The sequence below is a fragment of the Oryctolagus cuniculus genome, chromosome 9 (assembly GCF_964237555.1).
Source record: "Oryctolagus cuniculus chromosome 9, mOryCun1.1, whole genome shotgun sequence".
Lineage (NCBI taxonomy): Eukaryota > Metazoa > Chordata > Mammalia > Lagomorpha > Leporidae > Oryctolagus > Oryctolagus cuniculus.
In genome coordinates this window covers 90,321,009-90,346,503 of record NC_091440.1, presented here as the reverse complement: position 1 = coordinate 90,346,503, position 25,495 = coordinate 90,321,009, and the positions used below count along the sequence as shown (strand labels likewise).

General features: G+C 39.5%; 1 protein-coding gene across 3 annotated transcripts in view; it reads right to left on the bottom strand.

Moving 5' to 3' along the window:
• The window catches only part of RNF17 (ring finger protein 17), a 116,281-nt gene extending 91,013 nt beyond the window's left edge, over positions 1–25,268 (bottom strand). For 2 of the 3 annotated variants that reach the window (XM_051850672.2, XM_008259960.4), the window contains exons 1-6: positions 25,112–25,268; positions 21,376–21,470; positions 15,547–15,638; positions 13,023–13,140; positions 11,375–11,455; positions 8,243–8,343 (exon numbers count right to left, since the gene is read on the bottom strand). In XM_051850672.2, the coding sequence (XP_051706632.2) occupies positions 8,243–8,343; positions 11,375–11,455; positions 13,023–13,140; positions 15,547–15,638; positions 21,376–21,470; positions 25,112–25,235 (611 nt within the window). In that variant the 5' untranslated portion in view covers positions 25,236–25,268. The remainder of the gene's footprint in view (positions 1–8,242; positions 8,344–11,374; positions 11,456–13,022; positions 13,141–15,546; positions 15,639–21,375; positions 21,471–25,111) is intronic. The other variant, XM_051850673.2, reaches the window with a different exon arrangement.
• Positions 25,269–25,495: the final 227 nt, after the last annotated feature.

The window sequence follows — 25,495 nt, the reverse complement described above, 5'->3', positions numbered from 1 at the left end:
CAAGATTTTAAAGGCAAATAAGTGAACTATCAATGCACCTCAAGGATCTAGAAAATAACAAAATCCAAAATTAATAGGAGGCAGAAATAATAAAAATTAAAGAAATAAAATCGAAACAAAAAAGACTGGGGAAAGGAAGAGCTATTATTTTGAAAAAATAAGCAAAATTGATATACCAGGACTGGATGCCTTCACTGCTGAATTCTACCATTCTTTTAAAGAAAAACGGATTATAATTCTTAAAGTATTTCAAAAAACTGAAAGGAAGAGAATCCTCCTAAACTCCTTCTATGAGGCCAGTATCACCTTAATTCCTAAACCAGAAAAAGATGCAATAGAGAAAGAACTATAGACTAATATCCCTGATGAACATAGACACAAAAATCCAACAAATTCTAGCCAATCAAATCCAACAACCCATCAGAAAGACCATTCACATGGGCCAATTGGGATTTATCCCTGATATGCAGGGATGGTTCAATATATACCCAAATCAATAAATGCGATACATCACATTAATAAAATGAACGAAAACCACATGGTTGTTTCAATAGATATAGAGAAAGCATTTGATAAAATACATCATTTCATGATGAAAACCTTAAGCAAACTGGGTATAGAAAGAACATTTCTCAACACAATCTAGGCATTGTATGACAAAACAACAGCCAACATCTTACTGAATAGTGAAATTTGAAAGCACTTCCACTAAGATGCAGAATCAGACAAGGATGCTGCTATCACCCTTGATACTCAATATAATTCTGGATGTTTTAGCCAGAGCCATTAGGCATGAAAAAGAAATCAAAGGGAAACTGGAAAGGAGGAATCAAGTTATCCCTATTTACAGATGACATGATTCTATTCACAAGGGATTCAAAAGACTCTACTAAGAGACAATTGGAACTCATAAGAGTTTGGTAAAGTGGCAGAATATAAAATTAACACACAAAAATAGCTTTTGTATACAAAAGCCAGCCATGGCTGAGACAGAACTTCTAAGGTCAATCCTATTCACAATAGCTACAGAAAAAATCAAATACCTAGGAATATATTTAACCTAGAAGGGGAAAGATCTCTATAATGAAAATTACAGGGGCTGATGCTGTGGTATAGCGGGTAAAGCTGCTGCTGGACTGAGTCCCGGCTGCTCCACTTCTGATCCAGCTCTCTGCTATGGCCTAGGAAGGTGGCAGAGGATGCCTCAAGTCCTTCAGTCCCTGCACCTACATAGGAGACCTAGAGGAAGCTCTTGCCTCCTGGCTTTGAATAGGCACAGCTCTGGCCATTGTTGCCATCTGGGGAGTGAACCAGAGGATGGAAGCCCTCTCTCTCTCTGCCTTTGCCTCTCAAATCTTTGAAAGAAAATTTTGCTAACAATAAAAAAATTACAAAACATTAAACAAAGAAATAGAAGACACAAAGAAACTGGAGAAACCTTCCATATTCATGGATTTGAAAAATTAATATAATCAAAATGTCCATACTACCAAAGGCAATTTATCGATTCAGTGAGATCCCAAAATACCAACATTCTTCTCAGATATCTTAAAAATATGCTAAAATTCATATGTAAACACAAGAGTCACCAAATAGCTATAGCAATTTTACACAACAAAAACAAAGTTGGAAGGCTGGCTCCGCGGCTCAATAGGCTAATCCTCCACCTGCGGCGCCGGCACACCGGGTTCTAGTCTCGGTCGGGGCGCCAGATTCTGTCCCAGTTGCTCCTCTTCCAGTCCAGCTCTCTGCTGTAGCTTGGGAGTGCAGTGGAGGACGGCCCAGGTGCTTGGGCCCTGCACCCACATGGGAGACCAGGAGAAGCACCTGGCTCCTGGTTTCGGATCAGCGCAGTGCGTCGGCTGCAGCGGCCATTGGGAGGTGAACCAACAGCAAAGGAAGACCTTTCTCTCTCTCTCTCACTGTCCACTCTGCCTGTCCCCGACCCCCCCCCCCAAAAAAAAAAAACCACAAAGCTGGAGGCATCACAATACCAGATTTGAAGACCTATTTTAATCAAAATAGCCTGGTACTGGCACAAAAATAGACATGTTAACCGATGGAACAGAACAGGAACTCCACAAATCAACCCACACACCTACAACAAACTTATCTTTGACAAAGGAGTTAAAATCAATCACTGGAGAAAGAACAGTCTCTTCAACAAATGGTGCTGGGAAAACTGGATCTCTGCCAAAGTATGAAATAAGACCACTACCTTACATATTATACAAAAATCAATTCAAAATGGATTAAGGATTTAAATCTATGACCTGGTATCATCAAATTACTATAGAAGAACACTGGGGAAACTCTGTAAGACACTGGCATAGGCAAAGACTTCTGGGAAAAGACCCCAGTAGCACAGGCAATTAATGCCAATATAGACAAATGGGATTACATCAAGTTGAGAAGCCTCTGTACTGCAAGGAAACACTCTGCAAAGTAAAAAGGCAACTAACAGAATGGGAGCAAATATCTTCAAACTATACATCTGAGAAAGGATTAATATCCAGAATCTATAAAGAGCTCAAGAAACTCGACAATAAGCAAACAATCCAGTTAAAAACTGGGCAAAGGACCTGAATAAACATTTTTTCAAATGTCTGTTCAATGGCCAGACAAGAAAAGATGCTCAGTATCACTAGCCATCAAGGAAATGCAAATAAAAACCACAATCATGTCTCACCTCACTCCAGTTAGAATTGCTCTCATACAAAAATCAAACAATAAATGCTGGTGAGGATGTGGGGCAACAGATACCCTAATCCACTGTTGATGGGAATGTAAACTGGTCCAGCCACTGTGGAAGACAGTATGGAGATACCTCAGAAATCTGAAAATAATCTACCATATGACCAAGAAACTCCACTCCTAGGAATTTATCCAAGGGAAATGAAATCAACATATGAAAGAGTTATCTGTACCCCCATTTTTATTGCAGCTCCATTCACCATAGCTAAGATATGGAATCAACAAAAGGGATGCAACTGGAAACCATCCCAAAAAGACAAATACCATATGTTTTCCCTGATCTGTGGTAACTAAGAGTACAAAATATGTAATGTATAGAAGGGAAACTGACATTTTGAGTTTTGATGACTGTTTACAGCCCTTGTCTCTACTTTAGGAACAGTGTTTTTTCTTATCATTTGTTGAACTCTTTACTTAGGGTTAATATTATGCATGTTAGGTAAACTCAAAGCAGATCACTGTAAAAACTGAGAGCAGGAATAGGAGAGGAAGGAGGAGAAAGGATAGAGTTAAAAGTATCACTATGTTCCTAAATCTGTATATGTGGAACACATGACATTAGTATACCTTAAATAAATAAAAAGGATCAAAGCCAAAATACGCTGCCAAACATCCCTAAGGCACGTCTTTGGGAAAAAGCCTTTCAATACACAAAAACTATCCCCTATGCCTAACAAACAATTGATCCTCCAGATGTGCAAAAAGTATGTAGAAATGCAGACAATATGAACAAGGCAAATGATACCCCAAAAGGAACAATGCTTTAGTACAGGACCATGAAGAAAGGGAGATTGATGAAATGTCTAATAATTCAAAAGAGACTGTAACATCCAAAGAGAATACAAACAGTTAAAATTAGGAAATCACTAGATGACATTAAGAAATTCAGCAAAGATATACTGAGAAAGAACCAAAATATTAGCAATGATGAAATAAGACAACATGATAACAGCACTGAAAGCCTTAACAAATTGGATCAAGCAGAATAAAGACTATCTGATTTTTTTTTTTTTTAAAGATTTAGTTATTTATTTGAATGGCAGAGTAAAAGAGTGAGATTACATCTTTCATCTGCTGGTTCACTCCCTAAATGGCTACAAGAGCCATGTCTGGGCCAGGCCAAAGCCAGGAGACAGGAACTTCATCCTAGTTTTCCTGGGTTATAAGGGCCCATGTACTTGAGCCATCTTCTGGTGCTTTCCCAGGTGCAACATCAGGAAGCTTGATCAGGTGCAAAGTGCTCGACACTCAAATTGCCTGATACAGGATGCCAGTGTTCCAAGTGGCAGTTTAATTCACTGTGACACAACACTGGCCCCAAAATAACTGATCTTGAAGACAAGCGTTTTGAAATGTATCAGTCAGACAAAAATTTTTTTAAAAGAAAAAATTAAAAAGCAAAACCATTATTTGGGATACCATCAAATATGTCCATATTCATCTTAGGAGTACATTATGGATTGGGAAAAAAAGGGCTTAGAAAACCTACTCAATAAAATAACTGAAAACTTCTCCAATTTGGAGAAAACACAGACCACTAAATACAGAAAGCTCACAGAACCCTAAATAAAAATGATCAGAAACGAACCTCACTACAATGAACTTCTGAAACCACTTTTTGTTACTTTAACTAAAACACCCTAGAGGAGTTTCTTAGGAAAGGAAAGGTTTACTTCAGCTTATAGTTTGGAGGGTACAGTTCAGGATCGGGCAGCTCCAGTGCTTGGTGTCTGGTGGAGGCTGGCCATGGCAGAGCAGGTGTAGAGGAACGATCACCTAGTAAACCAGGATAGACAACAGCTAGGCAGAGCTTGAGCTCAAATAATCAACCCTCTCATGAGAACTATCCTCTCAGGGCATGTTCTCAGTGACCTAAAGACCTCCTGTAAGACCCACTTCTCTGTTGCCACAATTAGATAAAGTCTCAATCCTTAAAAATCATTTTTTGGAAAGATTTATTATTTGAAAGTCTTCAAATTTATTTCAAATTTATTATTTGAGAGTCTTCCATCTGTGGGCTTCCATCTGCTAGTTCACTCTCCAATTGGCCATAACAGCCACAGCTGTGCTGATCTGAAGCAAGGAGCCAGGAACAACTTCTGGGTCTCCCACATGGGTGCAGGGGCCGAAGGATTTGAGCCATCTTTCACTGCTTTCCCAGGCCATAGAAGAGAGCTGGATAGGAAGTAGAACAGCCAGGACTCCAATTAGCGCCCACATGGGATGCTGGCACTGCAGGCTGCAGCTTTACTCACTACACCACAGCAACGGCTCCAATCTATCAATCTTTAACATTAAGACATCAAAGGGACCAGTGCTGTGGCGCAGTAGGTTAATCCTCCACCTGCAGTGCGGGCATCTCATATGGGCACCAGTTCTAGACTCGGCTGCTCCTCTTCCAACCAGCTTTCTGCTATAGCCTGGGAAAGCAGAAGATGGCTCAAGCTCTTGGGCCCCTGCACCTGCATGGGAGACCCAGAGAAAGCTCCTTTGGATCGGCCCAGCTCCAGCCATTGCAGCTATTTGGGGAGTGAACCAGCAGATTGAAGATCTTTCTGTTTGTATTTCCCTCTCACTGTCTGTAACTCTACCTCTTGAATAAATAAATAAATAATAAAGATGGAGTTTTAACACTTGCGTTAGTTTTGGGGACACAAGTCCTACCCAACCTATAATAAGCAACACAAAGAAAATTCTAAAACTTGCAAGAGAAAAGTGTCAGGTCATTTTTAAAGGAAATCTCATTAGACAGTGGATTTCTCAGAAGAAACCTTACAAGCCAGAAGAAGATAAAAAGGGATAATCCAGCTTCTGAAAGAAAAAAGCTTCCCACCTAGAATACCTTACCCAGCAAAGCTCTTTCATAAATGAAGGTGAAATAAAAGCCTTGCCAACACAAGTAGAAACTGAATGGATTCATCACCACCCACTAGCCTTACAAATGATACTTGATGCATTACATACAGAAATAAAGATAGGTAACCATCATGAAAGAAAGTGAAAGTATGAAACCTACTAGGAATAAAGAAAGGATACTCAAAACAAAAGAAATTTTAAAGGAAAAATGGCAGGGCTAAGTGATTACTTATTAATAATCTTGAAAGTAAATTGATCTAATTCCATAATTAAAATATATGGGGCACTGACACTGTGGCACAGTGGGTTAAGCTGCTGTCTGCATTGCTAACATCCCATACAGTCACTGATTTGAGTCCTGGCTGCTCCATTTCCAATCTAGCTCCCTGCTAATAAGCCTATGAAAGCAACAGAGGATGGCCCAAGTGCTTGGGCCTCTGCACCTGTGTGGGAGACCTGGCTTCGGATTGGATTCGCTCAGTTCCGGCCGTTGTGGCATCTGGGGAATGAAGGAAGACCTCTCTGCCTTTCAGATAAATACATCTTTTTTTTTTTTTTAAAGGTATAGCATAAGAAGCCAGTCTGCAGAACATTCCTCCAGTCCATCAGAATGTAAATTTATTTTTTAAAAAAGTAATATATTTAAGAAAAAAAGTATTATATTTAAGGATAAAGTTAATTAAGGCCATGATAGACTTATACATTGAAAACTACACAAAATTATTCCAATATGTTGAATAAGATCTAACAGAAAAACATTTCGTTTTCACAGACAGGAAGACTTAGAATTGTTAAGATATCAATTCTACCCAAAGCGAGCTATAATTCAATGCAATTCTAACAAAATTGCAGATTTTCTGTACAAACAGAAAAATCCATCCTAAAAGTCACAGGGACTTTTAGGACATGCTGTACAGCCAAGACAATCTTCAAGAAGGACATGGGGCCAGTATGGTGGCTCAGTGGGCTAAGTTGTCTGTATACCATAATGGAGTGCAGGTTCGAGTTCCAGCTGCTCTGTTTCCAATCCAGCTTTTTACTAATGTGACTGGAAACATAGCAAATCATGCTTCAAACACATGGACCCTTCCTATTCATGTGGGAGATTCAGACAGAATGCCTGCCTCTTGGCTTTGGCCTGGTCTGGCTCCAGCCATTTGAGGAGCAAACCGGCAGACTGAAGATCTCCATCTCACCCTTTCTATAGCTCTGCCTTACAAAAAAATTTTTTTTAAAAAAAGGGCCAGCGCCGCAGCTCACTAGGCTAATCCTCCGCCTTGCGGCACCGGCACACCGGGTTCTAGTCCCGGTCGGGGCGCCGGATTCTGTCCCGGTTGCCCTTCTTCCAATCCAGCTCTCTGCTGTGGCCAGGGAGTGCAGTGGAGGATGGCCCAAATGCTTGGGCCCTGCACCCCATGGGAGACCAGGATAAGTACCTGGCTCCTGCCACTGGATCAGCGCGGTGCGCCGGCCGCGGCGGCCATTGGAGGGTGAACCAACGGCAAAAGGAAGACCTTTCTCTCTGTCTCTCTCTGTCCACTCTGCCTGTCAAAAAAAAAAAAAAAAAAAAAAAAGAACAAAGTTGGAGAACTCAATTATTATGATTTCAAAGATAGTTATCAAAACAGTATGATACTTGCATAAGGACTTCAAAACATTTGTGGAAAAATCGAATTACAAGATAGGTTGATGTAAGTACAATTTTTTTTTTGAAAATCATGAATACTATTTTCATGATATGCGTTTGCCATTTGCCATTAACCTTTTGAAGACCCCCTGTATAGGCTATTGGTATCAAACAGAAAACCCAGAAATAAGCCTATATATATATATATATATATATATAGCTAATTTTTGACGAGGAAAGGAGAACTTTCAACAAATGGTCCTAGGAAAACTGGATACACAATTCAAAAGAATGAAGTCAGACCCTTACTTTGTCATCACATATACACAAATTAATAAAATTGGATCAAAGATCTAAATGTAAGAATTAAAACTGTAACACACTTAGAAGAAAAAGTATGTGGAAGCATGATTTTGGATTTGGCAAATATTTCTTGGATATGACATCAAAAGCACAAGCAACAATAGAAACAATAAATCAGATTTCATACATTTAAAAACCCTTATGGAAATCATTATCAAAAAAGTGAAAAGACAACCCAAAGAATAAGGGGTAATATTTTCAGGTAATATATCTGGTAAGGATTTAATATTGAGAATATATTTTTAAACACTCCAACATCCAACAAACAATAAATGGACAAAGATAGATATCGAAGATATATAAACATTGTAAATAATGCTTAACACGAACAGTCATTAGGGAGATGCTAATGACATTTTAAATAAAAATCACAATGAGACATCACTTCATCAAGCATTGATGAGATGTGGGGAAACTAGAAACCCTGTATATTACTGGTGAGAAAGTAAAACAGTGCATGTAGTCACTGTGGAAAGCAGTTTGGTGGCTCCTCAAAAAGTTAAACACAGAATTACCAAGTGTCACTACCATATATTTAAAAATGCTTAATAAGAGTAACTGACTCTCCAAGATGAATATAATTACAAGTTAATATGAAATATTTCAATTTTATCATGTTTCTATTTTTAATCTATTTATTACCTGGAAACAAGAGAAGCAAAAAGTTGATCAAATTGTTTCTCCATAACCTGCATGAGACTGTCTGTCTCCTCTTTTGCTTGATTCTGTATGTGTTCAAGTACCTGGGGAAACCAACATAAAAACTTAATTTGGTATATTTATTTTGTAGAAGTTATATGGTCAAGGTTTGAGGCTGCGGCATTGAGGGTTCACCTGCAGCTTGCAATGCAAATATCCCATATCACAGTGCTGGTTCCAGTTCCAGCTTTTTCACTTCTGTACCAGCTCCTTGCTAATGCAGCTGGAATGGCCATAGTAGGTGGCTCAGGTCCTTGGGCTCCTATCACCCACATGGGAGACTAGGATGGAGTTCCTGGATCCTAGCTTCTGCCTAGCTCAGCCCTGGCTGTTTGTGCCTTTTGGGGAGTGAACCAGATTGACATTCATTCTCTCATAATATCATTCTCTCTCTTTTAAGTAAATAAATCTTTATAAAAAGAGGTTGTATTGTCAATTTTATTTTTTAAAGATGTATTTATTTATTTGAAAGGCAGAGTGACAGAGAAAGGGGGAGGGAGAGGGGGAGGGAAACAGAAGAGAGGGATCCATCTGCTGGTTCACAACCCCAAATGGCTGCAATGGCCAGGGCTAGGCCAGGCTAAAACCAGGAGCTTCTTTCAGGTCTCTCACGTGGGTGCACAGGGCCTAGTACTTGGGCCATCTTCAGCTGCTTTCCTAGGTGTAGGGAGCTGGATCCGAAGTAGAGTGGCAGGGACATGAACCAGAGTTCATATGGGATCCTAGCACTGCAGATGGTGGCTTTACCTGCTATAGTACAGCACCAACCCTGTCAACTTAATTTTTTTTAAAAGATTTTATTTGAGAGGTAGAGTTACAGAAAGTGAGAGGGAGAGACAGAGAGAAGCCTTCCACCCCGCTGGTTCACTCCCCAAATGGCCGCAACGGCTGGAGTTGAATCGATTTGAAGGTAGGAGCCAGGATCATCTTCTGGGTCTCCCATGTAGGTGCAGGGGCCCAAGCATTTGAGCCATCTTCTACTGCTTTCCCAGGCCATAGCAGAGAGCTGGATTAGAAGAGGAGCAGCCAGGACTAGAATGGGTGCCCACATGGGATGTTGGCACCACAGGCAGAGGATTAATCTACTGCACCACTGCGCAGTATCAACTGAGTTTTCAAAGTAATTTTTTAGACTTCAAAATTCCATATATGTGATTAGATTATAATAAATTAAGTCACAAGATTTAACTTTAAATCCTGGTATTTGTCATCAAGACCACATCTTGTCATTTTGTACTAATTTGGGAAAATGAACTAAAAAAACCAACTGGCAAGTTTTCTAAACTTTTTATTCATTACAGGAAATGAGTTATTTTGGACAGCTCAATTTCTTTCTGGCAGAATCCCCCCGCCCCCCCACCCCCCCAAATCACAACCTAGAAACTTGAAATGGTAGTTATTCCACATATTTCTACTGTTAAACAGTTTTAAAAACTTTTGCTTAGGATCCATGACTCTTCTCCCTGTTACTTTTCCCCCAATTTCTTCCTTTTGTAATGCCCTTTAGAAGCAGATGACTTGTCTGGATTCATAGGCTCAAAGCTGGAGAGAAATTTTGTCTCAGAAGAATCATAGCCCAAGTCTCACCCACAGCTTTAGATGAAATTGTGGTCTTAGCATTGATGCTGGAATGGAGTGAATGTACTTTTCACTGAAAAAGATATTAATATTAGGGGCATAAGGTAGGTTGGCTTGAGTTGAACTGTGCTTCCTGCATTCAGACACTTAATTCCTAATCCTCAGTTCATCAAATTTGCTCTTCTCTATCGTATTAGTACTTATAATCTTATAATTGCTTCTCAAAACAGGTGTCATTTAATTTCCCCCTTTTCTCAGTAAAAACATTTTTATTTATTTGAAATATGGAAGAAGGGAAAGAGATCTTCTGTATGTTAGTTCACTTCTCAAATGTTTTCAACAGCCAGGGCTGGACCAGGCTGAAGTCAGGAGCTGGGAACTCAATCTGAGTATCACATGTGGGTGGCACAAGCCCACACACTTGAGCCATCACTGCTGCCTCCCAGGGTACACATTAGTAAGAAGTTGGATTGGAAGTATAGACAGGACTCAAACCCAGGGACTCTGATAACAGGAAGCAGGTACTCCAAGAGTTGTCTTAACTACTGTGCAAAATACATGCCTCTCAATGCTTTTCCTTTCTCACAGTCTTACATCTTGATACATTCATCATATCTCTCATTCCTCTTGTGAAATCTAACTTTTCATAGTGACTTTTAGCCAGTCCAAAATGTCCTGTCCTTCTGTGCAAAGCAGCAGCCATGATATAAATCAACTAACTTTTTAAACTCCTTGTTTTTAAATTTGTTGCTGGGTGCTTAAGAACTTCTCTCTTAGGGCTGGCGCCATGGGATAGCAGGTAAAGGCACCACCTGCAGTGCTAGCATTCCCTATGGACCTGGTTCAAGTCCCCACTGCTCCACTTCCAATCCAACTTCCTGTTAATGTGCCTAGGAAAGCAGGAGCAGACAGCCCAATTGGACCCCTGCATCCACATGGGAGATCTCGAAGAAGCTCTTGGCTCCTGGCTTCGGTGTGGCTCAGCTCCAGCTGTTGTGGCCACTTGGGGAGTGAACCAGTGGATGGAAGATATCTCCCTCTCTTCCTCTGCCTCTCCTTCTCTGTAACTCTTTCAAATAAATAAATACATCTTTAAAAAAAAAAAAACAGCTTGAATCTTGTCAGCACAATAGTAAGTCTTTTTTTTTTTTTTTTTTTTTTTTTTGATGCAGGGGGTGGGTAAAGCATGGAGGACAGAGAATAAAATTCAGTTGGAAGGTTCAGTCAAGTACTAAACAAATGTTGAAAAGATTATCTGTGATGCTGCTAGGATAAAAATTCAGCCAACAGGTAGAAGTCATAGGTTCTCAGCACAATAATGCTACAACGCAAATCCTGGTGGGCCATGGAGTAGTTTTCCATTCTTTTGTGTGCTTCTCTATTATAAAATTATCATGTCTAACAACTCAGTGCTAATAGGCACTAACCTTAGTGATAATGTGTTACATTTAAAAAGGTCACACTACACTTTTTGACAGAATAATTCAAAATGCTTACTTTTACGGCAGTACTTAATTGTTCAGAATTATATCCTGCTATCTTCAATGCTTCATCAATTTCTTCAGTAGTTTTAGTCTCCTAAAAAGGGACAGGAACCACATATAATTATAAAATAGATGCTTTGATACATTATAGTTGCAAAAACTTCAAACTAGCATTTGTTTACAAAAGTAATAGATTCACTACAGAAACCTAAAACTAAGTAGCAACACTTATATTCCTGTTTATTCCAAGATAAACACCATTAAGATTTTAGAATTTTGGTTAGGATAACATGAAGATACTTTTTTTTAAAAAAAATGAGATTATGTCCTGTAACCATTTCTCAACTTAAAACCATCCTGAACAACTTATCATGCCAATAAATGTATACATACAAGGATTATAAACAGTGTCTGAAAAAAAGATTATAATTTGGGGGCTGGCACTATGGAGTAGTGGGTAAAGCTGCCACCTGCAGGCTAGAATACTATATAGTTGCCAGTTCAAGTCCTGGTTGCCCTACTTCCGATCCAGCTCCCTGCTCATGTGCCTGGGAAAGCAGCAGAAGACGGTCCAACTCCTTGGACCCCTGCATTCATGTGGGAGACCAAGATGAAGCTCCTGGCTTGGGCCTGGTTTAGCCCTGGACATTGAGGTCATCTGAGGGGTAACCAGCTGATGGAAGATCTCTTTGTTTCACTCTCACTCTCTAACTCTGCCATTCAAGTAAATAAATCAATCTTAAGAAAAAAAGATTATAATTTGGCTTTGTTAAGATGTAACTTGAAGCAAAAGTCAGCAAGATGAAGTGCACTCCTTCGTGGCTCATTAATGACTTTAATAAAAAGATTTAGCACTTCATTTCACAGTACCTGGGAATTTGTTGTATTTCCAAATTTAAGCTGAAAAAATATTTAAAGTTATATAGTAGTGATAATATGTAAAATTCAACCCTCAACAAAAACAGTTATTGATGCAGTTAGGCCTTTTGTCACCATTAAAATAACTGGAAAATCACACTTAGAATTTAGAAACTTGGGGCCAGTGCTGTGGCAAGGTGGGTAAAGCTGCTGCCTGCAGTGCTGGCATCCCATAGGGACACTGGTTCGAGTCCTGACTGCTCCACTTTCAATCCAGCTCTCTGCTATGGTCTGGGAAAGCAGTGGAAGATGGCCCAAGTCCTTGGGCCCCTGCACCTGACTGGGAGACCTGGAAGAAGCTCCTGGCTTTGGATCTGCTCAGCTCTAGCCGTTGCGGCCATTTGAGGAGTGAACAGTGAGTGGATGGAAGACTTTCCCTGTCTGTCTCTTTCTCTCTCTCTGCCTCTCTGTAGCTCTTTCAAAATAAATCTTTAAAACAAGAATTTAGAAACCTGTACTTTATGTAAGTTTCACAGAATCTGAATTCACTAGTTTCAGAGAAGATAATATATACAAGTAAATATCTAGAACTCTGAACCAGAATTCTTCAAGGGTAGAATGGCTACCTTAGGAAAAAAGTGAATTGTTTAAGTATATAATAAAACAAGATATCTGAGGAAAGTTTATGTCTGTTACTTTTACACTTCCAAAAGAATCTATTAAGAATCCTGAGAAAAGAAGGTTAAGCTATTGCAGATGAAGTCAAATATTCGTCTTCCTTGTATTTATAATATTTTTCATACCAACATTACAGCTGATGAGTTCAAAAGAGTCCTGCATATGGAGGCTGAATGCTGTACCCCAATACCAAAAGTCAGCTGATCAGCAGTCCTTTTAAAGTCATGAGAACAATTCTTTATCCTGAAAAATGTCAAGGATATTATTTTAAATACCAACATTAATGGGACATTAACCTTTTATTGTGATTTTTTTACCTTTTTCAAAAATAATCCATATAATGACTTATAAGAACACAGTGGGTTCTCGATTATTTATCTGAGTGAGGAGACAGAAATTATGAGTAAATATACTTTCATTTAAACTTTGTTTTTAAAGAATTCAGCTTCTTAAATGCCTAAGAAGAATATCTCTAAATTTACATTGTGATTAACTATTAATCTCTCTTTACCTGTTTTTTTTTTTTTTTTTTTTTTTTGGTAGAGATGTTGATAATTGCTAAAGTATCTTAAGTTCATCATTAAAGTTTTATATACACAAAATCAGCTATTAAAAAGTATACTTATAAGTCTGGAAAATTTACAAGAAGTAGTAACTTTAACCAATTTAATCACAAAGAAAAAATTACTTGCTTTCTCTTGTCTGTGGAAGCCAGAGTTTTTAGTTATTTTTATCTTTATATCTTAGACTGGCTAGCACACAAGAAACATTTAGTGTTTGCTTAAGTATAAGCTTAAACTGTGTGGAAGAAACTATGATGCTGAAATATTACTCTTACTGGCCAGCGCCGCGGCTCACTAGGCTAATCCTCCGCCTTGCGGCACTGGCACACCAGGTTCTAGTGCCCGTCGGGGCGCAGGATTAAGTCCCCCTTGCCCTTCTTCCAGGCCAGCTCTCTGCTGTGGCCCGGGAGTGCAGTGGAGGATGGCCCAAGTGCTTGGGCCCTGCACCCCATGGGAGACCAGGATAAGCACCTGGCTCCTGCCATTGGATCAGCGTGGTGCACCGGCCGCAGCGCGCCAGCCGCGGTGGCCATTGGAGGGTGAACCAACGGCAAAAGACGACCTTTATCTCTGTCTCTCTCTCTCACTGTCCACTCTGCCTGTCAAAAAAAAAAAAAAAAAAAAAAAAAAGAAAGAAAAAAAAAAAGAAATATTGCTATTACAGAGAGATATATTATGCCAAATAACTTTTCAATATTCTATGAAAAGTGAATGGTAATTCTTGAAAATATGTGAATGTATCAGCCTTGCAACATCCATTATATAATTCCTGTTTCAAAACATAAACAAAGTAGTCAAAAATACATTATGAATCAAAAGATACAATTTAAAAACATACAGCTGTTTAAAGCTAAACTGTACTTAAATGAGGGAACAGTAGTTTATAACATAAGCATTCTTGAGATGGGGACTATAATGTAGAGAAAAACCCAGTAATTTGTAGCAAATCTGAGTACCTTTTGGGTTAGATTCTTTTACTGCGAAAGCTGAAATTTTACTTTTCAATCCTATTAGATATTACATGTATCTAGATAAGAATACAATTAGATAATAAAAATCTTTAAAAAAATGTAAACTTGGGTAAGACTGAGATATGACTTCAGAAAAACTATACAAAATGTAAAAATACTGTGTTTCTTCATCTAACACTTATTGCACCTTTATTCTTATGTCCCACACCAGGGACACAGAAGAATAAACTGTGGCCCATGCCCATAGAGAGGCTTTTAGACTAGCAGGGGAGACATGTGAACAATTAAGTGAATAACAAGTAATATAGTCTTTAGTTTGGGTGTTTTTAAACCTTTTACTAATTCAAAAGAACATTTATTAATAGAAGTATGTATTTGTCAACTCTCACAGAACAATGGAAAAATTAAGAGAATTCCCAAATTACTATTTTTCCTTCTATAAATCATTTTTCAAACCACTTCTTAGGTAAGAGTTTGGCATAGTGGTTAAGACGGTACTTGCAATGTTCACACCCCATATCAGAGTGCCTGAGTTTGAGTCCTGAATCTACCCCCAATCCCAGGTTCCTGCTAATATCCATGTTGGGAAATAGCAGGTGTTGACTCAAGTACTTGGGACCCTACACACCACATGGGAGACCTGGATTTAGTTCCAGGCTCCTGGCTTTGGCGGTTACAGCCATTTGGGAGGTGAACTGGCAGCTGGGAGCTCTCTCTGGGTCTGTTTCTTTCTCTCTGCATTTCAAAGAAGTAAAATACTTTAAAAAAAAATTCTTAACATTTCTTCCCAAAGTTCTCCACACTGTATTTGTAACCGCTCTTAAGAATCAACTGAAATTTTTTTTCTATAACTCCTTCTCATCTAGCACCAAGAATTATTGTACTATCAACCTTTTTTGCTTGATGTACTAATCCTTGTTTTCTCCACTTTAAATAAGTAAAAACTAATGCTGCTTCTTCAGGAGCTGAAGTCTCCATTTTGCTAACAGTTAAGATACAAAATGAACTTATAGAAACAGCACTCTACAAACATAGATCTAAAAATGACATTTTATAATTGTAAATTATTTCAGAAATACACGGAAGTTTAAATACTAAGTATACACATAACATACATTTTAGGTTGCAATTTTCCCATTAAAGAATCTCCTTTAATACATTCATCCATTGGGTAGTGTCCTTGTTTCATATTTACAGTTGTAGCAACCTAAGTACAAAATATTAAAAAAAAAAAAGCACAAAGTCATTCAATAAATTCCCATTATCTAGAAACCAAGCAACCATGTAAATGTGTTTCACTGGCAGCTAAAATTAATAATAAACGTAAGGATCCTGAAACACCCTTTAAATCAAGGGAAAGCTGTACTTACATAATGCTTTTTACTCTGTTTAGATTTTTGGAAAAGTGTCAGTAATTTGGCAACTACTAAACAGGACATTCAGCTAACTAAAATATGTCATTCTACAATCCTAAAAGACTACTTGCAACATTGCAAAAATTTAAACATTTTACAACATTCAAAATTGTAAAATAGTAATAAATTTAACAAGAGAAATATAAACTGTTAAAGAGTTTGTTGGAGGTCATAAAAAAAGAACTGAATAAATGGGCATGATGCCACGTTCCCAAAGACAAAGCCTTAACATCCTAAAATTCACCTAACATAAAATTAATACAATTCAGGGCCGGCGCCGCAGCTCACTAGGCTAATCCTCCGCCTAGCAGCGCTGGCACACCGGGTTCTAGTCCCGGTTGGGGCGCCGGATTCTGTCCCGGTTGCCCCTCTTCCAGGCCAGCTCTCTGCTGTGGCCCGGGAGTGCAGTGGAGGATGGCCCAGGTGCTTGGGCCCTGCACCCCATGGGAGACCAGGAAAAGCATCTGGCTCCTGGCTCCTGCCATCGGATCAGCGCGGTGCGCTGGGCGGCCATTGGAGGGTGAACCAACGGCAAAGGAAGACCTTTCTCTCTGTCTCTCTCACTGTCCACTCTGCCTGTCAAAAAAAAAAAAAAAAAAAAAAAATTAATACAATTCTGAAGTTCATAAAGATACATTGTATAATGACAAAAAAAAAACCCACTTTAACATGATTCAGTATATTTATCGATTTACCACATAAGACTATCATAAAGCTCTGTAATAAAACATGATACTGGTAAAATAAATGAATAGAATAAGGCTTTGAAATGAATCTACCTATCTACAGGAACTTAATATAAAATATAGGTGGAATAAAGATTATAAATGGAAGAAGGATTATAAACGGTGTGGAAAGTCAGCTTATCATTCTGAATAGTTATACATTCATTTCATATAAAATACATTATAAAAAGATTCTATGCCTTTAAATACACAATCATTAAAATATCTGTGTATTTTCCAATCCAGCTCTCTGCTATGGCCTGGGATAGCAGTGGAGGATGGTCCAAGTCCTTGGGCCCCTGCACCTGCGTGGGAGACCTGGAAGAAACTCCTGGCTTCGGATTGGAGCAGCTCCGGCCGTTGCAGCCAATTGGGGAGTAAACCATCGGATGGAAGACCTCTCTCTCTCTGCCTCTCCTCTTTCTGTGTAATTCTGACTCTCAAGTAAAACATAAATAAATCTTCAAAAAAAAAAAAAAAAACCACAAAATATCTGTGAATATGTAATGTTGAGATAGGAAGATCTGCTGTGTAGTCAAAGAAAATCTAGAAGCTATGAACCAATAAGCTAAATTTAATAAAATCAAAAGTGAAAGACTAAGAAAATAGCTTCACAGGACAAAGAGTTAATAACTTCTCACATTCTTACAAGTCAGAAAAAAGATAACTCAAAAGGAAAACAGGTGAAGTTTGAGACCTGTCAATATACTCAAATGTATGTATGAAAAATTGCTCAATTTCACTGTTAGAGAGGGAACTGCAATTAAAAACAGTTCTTGCTATCAAACTGCCAAGCACTAAAATAAATATGACAAATCTAAACACGGATTTTTTTGGATCTAGAAATTATAGACCTTGCTGATAGGATTTTTTTGGGGGGTGGGGGTGGATTTGAGAAATTACACAAAATTAGAAAAAAAATTTGAAAACCACCTAAATGTTTCGCAGTAAAAAGAAAATTACAGCACTTATGTACAATGGTTTATTATGCAGTTATTAAAGTAATGTAGATGACTTTCATGAATTAGGTGAATGTTGCTTTGTTGCTTAGAGAAATAAAGCAGACTACTAAAAGTTACATTCTCCCATTAAGTAAATGTACATCTTTTTAGGGAAAAGGGTATTCTTTATTCCTTTCTTTTTTAAAGATTTATTTGAAAGGTAGAGTTACCGAGAGAGAAAAGGAAAGACAAAGACATCTTCCATCTGCTGGTTTACTCCCCAAATGGCCACAAAGGCCAGGGCTGGGCCAGGCTAAAGCCAGGAGCTTCATCTGTGTTCTTCACATGGGTACAGGGGCCCAAGCACTTGGGCTATCCTCTGTGCATTAGCAGGGAGCTGGACAGGAAGTAGAACAGCCGAGACTTGTACTGGTGCCTATATGGGATGCTGCAGGCCATGGTTTTAACCTGGTGCACCATGGCACTGACCCCAAAACCATTTATTCTTATAACTCACTATAGTAAGAGTTTTCTTTTTCCCCCATTGCCTATCATTTAAATTTTATTTATAGGGGTAGTTTTTTGTTGCTTATAAATGAAAAAATGTGGTCAAATTTAACAAGTATTGTTCTTTTTCTGTCTCCTGATCTCTGTCTCTAGATCTCTCTATGCCCTCCTTCTCCCTCTTTTCCTTCTTCACCCCTTCCCTCCTGTCTGTCGGGTTTCCCCCAATAAGCATTTTCCCTTAAAAAAATTTAACAAGTATTTCTTCTATGGTTTCTGACTTCAATGATATATTTAACAAGGCTTCTTTATCCAAGATTATACAGTTATTTCTACTTTCTTCTGGTTGACAACTGAATGTGTCTAGTCACATGAGATTTTAGTATACGTTAAATTTTTTTAAAAAATTTATTTGACAGAGTTAGTGAGAGAGAGAGACAGAGAAAGGTCTTCCTTCTGTTGGTTCAGCCCCCAAAACAGCTAACGGCTGGAGCTGTGCCGATCTGAAGCCAAGAGCCAGGTGCTTCCTCCTGGTCTCTCATGCGGGTGCAGGGCCCAAGCACTTGGGCCATCTTCCACTGCCTTCCTGGGCCACAGCAGAGAACTGGACTGGAAGAGGAGCAACCGGGACTAGAACCCGGTGCTCATATGGGATGCTGGCAGCGGAGGATTAACCAAGTGAGCCATGGCGCTGGCCCAGTATATTCTTTCCTTATAGCCCGATATATTTTGTACTCAAGTCCAAAAGCTCAATGTCATTATTTCTAAAATAGTAGCTAAGTGTGATCCTATTCTTGAATAAAATATTTTGCTATGCAAAATTAGAAAATGATCACTAATCATTACTATCAATCAAAAGCAGAGAAAGTATGTTACTAGGAACCATACAGACATGAAAAATAAAGAATCTATGGTCACCAAACTTAGAAGTAATAAAGGGATAGCTATTAAAATAAAACAAAATCATTTTAGGCTTAAGTTTGAAGTAAACAGCATTATCTAGGCCTTCAATATTATAGGCATATTATAAATGTAAGTCTAATGTGATTATCTAGAAAATTTTAGAGCATATACAACATTCAAAAGTAATAAACTATATTCCCTAAATAATCTATCAATTCAAACTTTCCACTACTTAAAACTAGATTCTTCTATTTTCTCTATACCTTTTTTTTTTTTTTGACAGGCAGAGTTAGAGAGAGAGACAAAGGTCTTCCTTCCGCTGGTTCACACTACAAATGGCCGCTGCAGCCGGCACACTGTGCTGATCCAAAGCCAGGAGCCAGGTGCTTCCTCCTGGTCTCCCATGCAGGTGCAGGGCCCAAGCACTAGGGCCATCCTCCACTGCCTTCCTGGGCCACAGCAGAGAGCTGGACTGGCAGAGGAGCAACCTGGACAGAACCAGCACCCCATCTGGGACTAGAACCCACAGTGCCAGCGCTGCAGGCAGAGGACTAACCTAGTGAGCCATGGCGCCAGCCTTCTCTATACCTTATTCCACATAAATATTAGGTGCTAGTAAAATAGAAACTTAAAAAAAGAGTGGTGACAATTTTAGGAAGCTTTCTTGAAGGACTCCTTTAAATAGGGATTAGCTCACCAGTGCATCTGCAAGATCTCAATATAGTCACTGGACAATTATCTGGGCTAATGGGGTGGGACAAGGTATATGGGACAGGTCACATATCTCCCAAAGAGTTAAAACTAGTCAAGATGATACAAAATAGATTTGTCATAACCCTAAAATCAAAGCCATTATTTGTGAACATATTATAAGTGTTCTTGTAGATATTACCCAAAATCCTAAATACAGTTCAAGTACAGTGACTTAAGGCCTTTAAGCATAACATCACTTTCCCCCAAAAGCAAAAAATTACTGCTAAAAATATTTTTTTGATAACAATATTAGACTAGGATGGACACTGGCAGGGTCACTTCCAGTCACCTGATCCTTTCCTTTTCCTTCACTCACCATCAGATTGAATGCGTCAGGGATCTACCGCAACCACAAAAGGGGGCTCCCTTTGTCTTAACAACAGAGCCGGCCACAACTGTGGAATCTCAGGTCAAAAAGGGATACCCACAATAGAGGGTATGACTTGTAAAACATAAAATTCTAAAATAAGACAGCTTTTAATATGTACATCTTTATTATAATTCAAACTTTCATAAGTTACAATACATATATGTGTATTTTATCATCTTTAAACTGAAACCAGTTAATCCACATGTAAATAATGAAGGAATGTGTTAATGATCTGTAAGCTTGGAGAGAACTTCTATATGACCCAGATTCGGTTCTTACAGTCAGGTGAGGCTGACAGAGCAAGAACACAACAAGTAGGACTTGTGCCTGTCAATTGTCTGCCTCACTGCAACAGAAAACAGACACAAATCATCAGCTGGTTTCTCCAGGAGAGGTGATAAGAATTGACAGATTAAGATATTTTTCTGGGAACATACTACTACATAAATTGAATTACCCTTGTATGTGTAGAAAATAGAAAGGATGTCCAGTAAAATTTATTTCAAATCTTTAATTTGTTCTCAAAAAGAGAACAAATTGATGAGTTGACAGATTTTAGTTCTAGTATAATTGTTCTATTTTTAGGTGTTTCTGCAGTAAATATTAATTTTGGCAGCTGTTTGGCTTCCCTGCCTTTTCATAGTATGACCTTTCTATAAATTCAATTACACTCAGGGCCTGCACTGTGGCTTAGCAGGTAAAGCTGCTAGCTGCAATGCCAACATCCCATACAGGCAGGCATTGATTTGCATCCTGGCTGCTCCACTACTGATCCAGCTCCCTGCTAATGGCCTAGGAAAAGCAGAGGAAGAGGCCCAAGTGATTGGGCCTCTGCACCCATGTGGGAGACCAGAAGAAGCTCCTGGCTCAGCCCTGCCATCATGGTCGTCTGGGGAGTGAACCAACAGATGGAAGGTTCTCTCTCTCCCTCTCTCTCCATCTCTGTAGCTTTGACTTTCAGATAAATAAATCTTAAAAAAAATAAAAAATTTGATGACACTCAAAGGTTGAGGGACAGGGAGAGTTTGAAATTTTCTTGTGTGGTACTGGTGTGAACAAACAATATAAGGTTTAGAAAGGAATATACTCCATAGATAATAAATAAATAAATAAAATAAATTTTCTATCTATGTCTCCAGTCAAAATATATAGGCAATAAATGCATGATTTTAGTCTATTTTTCTTCACTTTGAACAGTTGTAAAATGGAAAGTTTTTTCAGCAGCAAAAAATAAAGTTGTTAGTTTCCAACTGTAAGTTTGCTTTTTCTCTAACATTCTTACTTTTAACATTAGGCTATGATATATTAAATCTGAAAAAATCATAAAACTTACCTCACAACCAGGGCACATAATTGTGCTGAATTCTTCAGTTATTAATAAGCATAGTTCACAAAAAGTGTGACCACACTGAAGTTCGTGGTGGCGACCTGTTGATGAAATTCTATTATGAATTCAACTTTCCACAATGTATAGAATGGCAGTATCAAAGAGAAGAATCCAAAGAGGATTCTCTTGTTTAGAAAAAATACCTAGTTGAGTTAGAAATTAATGGCTTATGATACAAAATTCAGGAGAAACTACACAGCTCAGAAGAGGGAGAAAAATAAAGAAAAAAAAATTAGAACTATATAATAAAATGCTTGCATTAATCCAGATAACTATTTTATATATTCTAAAACTTTGAGCTTACCATATCTTCTAGAGTGTTCAGATATATTTCAGTTTTTCTTTGTAAATACTACAACCAAGAAACTGGGAATGCTATATCCAAAGTGCTAAGAAAACACCTTGTTCATTTGAGTAACTAAATCATATAAATTGGTCTCTACCAATTCTGTTTCCAAGCCCAGTGTTCTTTCTGTTGAACCATACTGCCCTCTACTAGTTTATACTTCACATTTTTTAAGATTTATTTATTTGAAAGGTAAGAGTTATAGAGAGGTAGAGAGAGAGAGCGGTCTTCCAAGTGCTGTTCACTCCCAAAATGGCTGCAAAGGCTGGGGCTAGAATGATCTGAAGCCAGGAGCTTGGAACTTCTTCCAGGTCTCCCATGTGAGTGCAGGGGCCCAAGGGCTTGGGCCATCTTCTATTGCTTTCCCAGGCCATAGCAGAGAGCTGGATGGGAAGCAGAGCAGCTGGGTCTCGAACTGGTGCCCATATGTGGTGCTGGCACTTCAGAAGGCAGGTTTACCTGCTATGCCACAGTGCTGGCGCCTATAATTTCCAAAGTTGGAGTCAGTGAGGGCTGAAATGAGACACTGGTAAGATTGCTTTCTTACAATAATATATAGCACTGGAAAGGACAGAAGCTAGGACAGCAGCCAGATGCTACTACTGTCATACACACAACCTACCTAAAGGTCATCTGTACAGGAACAGGCAGTTAACAGAGCCGGTAAGACACCAGCATGCTACACTGGAGTATCTAAGTTCCACTTCTGGCTCTGGCTCCCGACTCTAGCTTCCTGCCAATGTAGGAGGCAGCAGTCTTGGCTCAAGTAATTGGGTTCCTGCCACCCATGTGGGAGACCAAATACTCTGTTGTGTCTATCTCTCAAATGAATAACAAATTCTTTTGAAAAGCTCATTTTCACAACCTAGCATTTACAAAAGGGAATACTATAGTCTTGATTGAAAACCTAATATTAAGATTTAAGTCCTTTAAGTAGAATCTGAAGTTTAATATCAACAACATATTTGTTTCAGCTAGACTTTTAAAAAAAATATTCTGAAGGCAGACCAGTAGAGAAGGAGAGCCAGAGAGAGAGAAAGAGCGCATGAATCTTCCCCTATGTTTTTAGGTTCACTCTCCAAATACTGGCAACAGCTGAGGCTGGGCCAGGCCAGACTGAAACCAGGAGCCAGGAATTCCATGTCTGTCACATGGGTGCCAGGAACCCAAGTACTTGGGCTAGCATCTGCTGTCTCCCAGGTGCATTAATAGGAAGCTGGATTGGAAGTGGAGAAGGGACTTCATTTCAGGTATGCTAATATGGGATGTGGGCATCTCAAGTGGCAGCTGAATCCACTGTGCCACAATGCCACCCCAAAAGGTTATTTAAAAAAACCTTTTTTGGGGGCAAGAAAATAAGTAAAAAGAGAAAAATATACCAGATTAAAAATCAGTTATCTTTTGCTATCAAAAAGATTTGCTCTAGATGAATTTAAATAAGTGTATTAATTTTTTTTTTTTTTTTACAGGCAGAGTGGACAGTGAGAGACAGAGAGAAAGGTCTTCCTTTGCCGTTGGTTCACCCTCCAATGGCTGCCGCGGCTGGCGCACCGCGCTGATCCGATAGCAGGAGCCAGGTACTTATCCTGGTCTCCCATGGGGTGCAGGGCCCAAGCACCTGGGCCATCCTCCACTGTACTCCCTGGCCACAGCAGAGGGCTGGACTGGAAGAGGGGCAACCGGGACAGAATCCGGCGCCCAGACCGGGACTAGAACCCGGTGTGCCGGCGCCGCAAGGTGGAGGATTAGCCTATTGAGCCGCGGCGCCGGCCAAATAATTGTATTAACTTTTAAGAAACTTCACAATTCTTCAGCTGCCTGAAATATCTGAAATTTGCATACAACTACTATAAATTTTAAAGTCCTACACAAATCCCAGAGATATCACCAAAGAAGTAAAAACTCTTTTTAAATAAAATTTCTGATATTGTATACATCAAAAAATCCTGTGGTGCATAACAAAGCACTTTCACAATTCTAAATGAGTAATCACAATCTTTTCAATTGAGTATTTCTAAGCATTGCAATACAAATGTATGGAAGCACCATTAAGATTTAAAAAAAAATTTTTTTATAAATGAAAGTGCTTCCAATTGCTGGTTTACTTCCCAAATGTTTGCATTTGAAGCTGGGAACTCAATCCTGGTTTTTCACATGTGGGGCAGGATCCCAATCACTTGAGCCATTACCCCTGCCTCTCAGGTTCTGCATTAGCAGACACCAAATTTGGCAAGGAGGCATCTTCACCAGACTAAATGCCAGCCCCAGAACCACTGATTTTAAAGGGTTGTGTGCTTTGTAATTCTTATTTAATTCAAATGCAGATTTTCTATGTAGCAGCAGTAATTAAAACCACAAGTAGGAGAACTGCCTTTCCACTGAAAACACAACTCTCTGTACAAAGGTTCATATGTCCTGAAAGAAGTCCATTCCGAAAGATCAGGGAAAGCTGATCAAATGATTTTCACTTCGAGAATATAAACATTCAACAGTTTCACCAAGTGATGACTTTCTCAGTAGCTTCAAGAGCTGAGTCAACAATCCATCCCTGCCTGAAACACAGTGCTCAAAGGAAAGTTCTATTAAAATAATTTGAACCTGAGTTCACTTGAGTAGATGAAAAATGCATTGTATTTCTCGATGTATAGACCAAAACCAAAACAAAAAATACCTCCACAAAACTAAAAACGACAAGCTGCACAAAAGGAACTGTTCTAAACTGTGCTTTAACCCAAATTGAATCAAACAAAACTCCACCATTTTTTGTTTTAATCCACAATTTTAAATGGTAATCTATTTGTTACTCCAGCAAAAAAAAACAAAAAAAACTACACCCTCCCAACCCCCCCCCCCCAAATTGTTTCATTCCTTGTTGACCCCAAGACAATAAGCTAAATTTCTATATCTACTCTTCCGTTTCAATTTTTGACTGTCAAGAAAGGAGGCGTAAGTTCTGATGTTCTTTCCCACAAGAGGGTAACTACAGTTAATAACAACGCACTATTATTTGAAAAGAGCTATTAGAGAGGATTTTGAATGCTCTTAACATCAGCAAATCTGGGTTCCCCGAAGGCGGAAAGAAGCCCCCACGCCTACATGGCGGGAGGGTGAGAAGGCCTGAAGGGGAGGGAAGCCACCCCAACGACCCCAGAGTTTGTCCGAGGACCTCCTGGGGTGGGCTGTGACTCTAAGCAGGCCTGAGAGGCCGTTTTCCGGCCACCTGGCGGCAGCTGAGGGAAGCCCTGCCCCGCCCCCAGCCCTCACCCAGGCCTTGCTCCCGGCATACGTGGGCTGCCAGCCTGGGGCGGGATGCAGTGCCTCTTTCGGGCTCCTCACCGGAAATTACACTTCTTCCACACCGTGTGCACTGGATTTCGGCGGCATCCCAAGGCCAACTCTTCCTCCCCACCTGCCGATAGGAGGTCAGGGCGAGCCGAGCCGTCGAGGCCTCTGCCGCCATCTTTGCCTTCTTCGAGAAGTGAGGTTGGTGCCACGTGCCAGTCCCAGAAGCCCTTGTGGCTGCGACCAATCACCTGAGGCCAGCAGCTGTAGTTAGCCAATCAGTGTGCCCGGAGAGTAGAGCCCGCCCTGAGGTTGCCTGTGGGTGGTGCTTTGGCGCGAGTGGGGCTGTTTTCGGTTTTATCCAGGTCTCTGTTGCTAGGAGGCGGTCTTGGGGTTGGGAAAGGTCGTTTACTTATCAGCTCTCTACTCAAAGCGTCA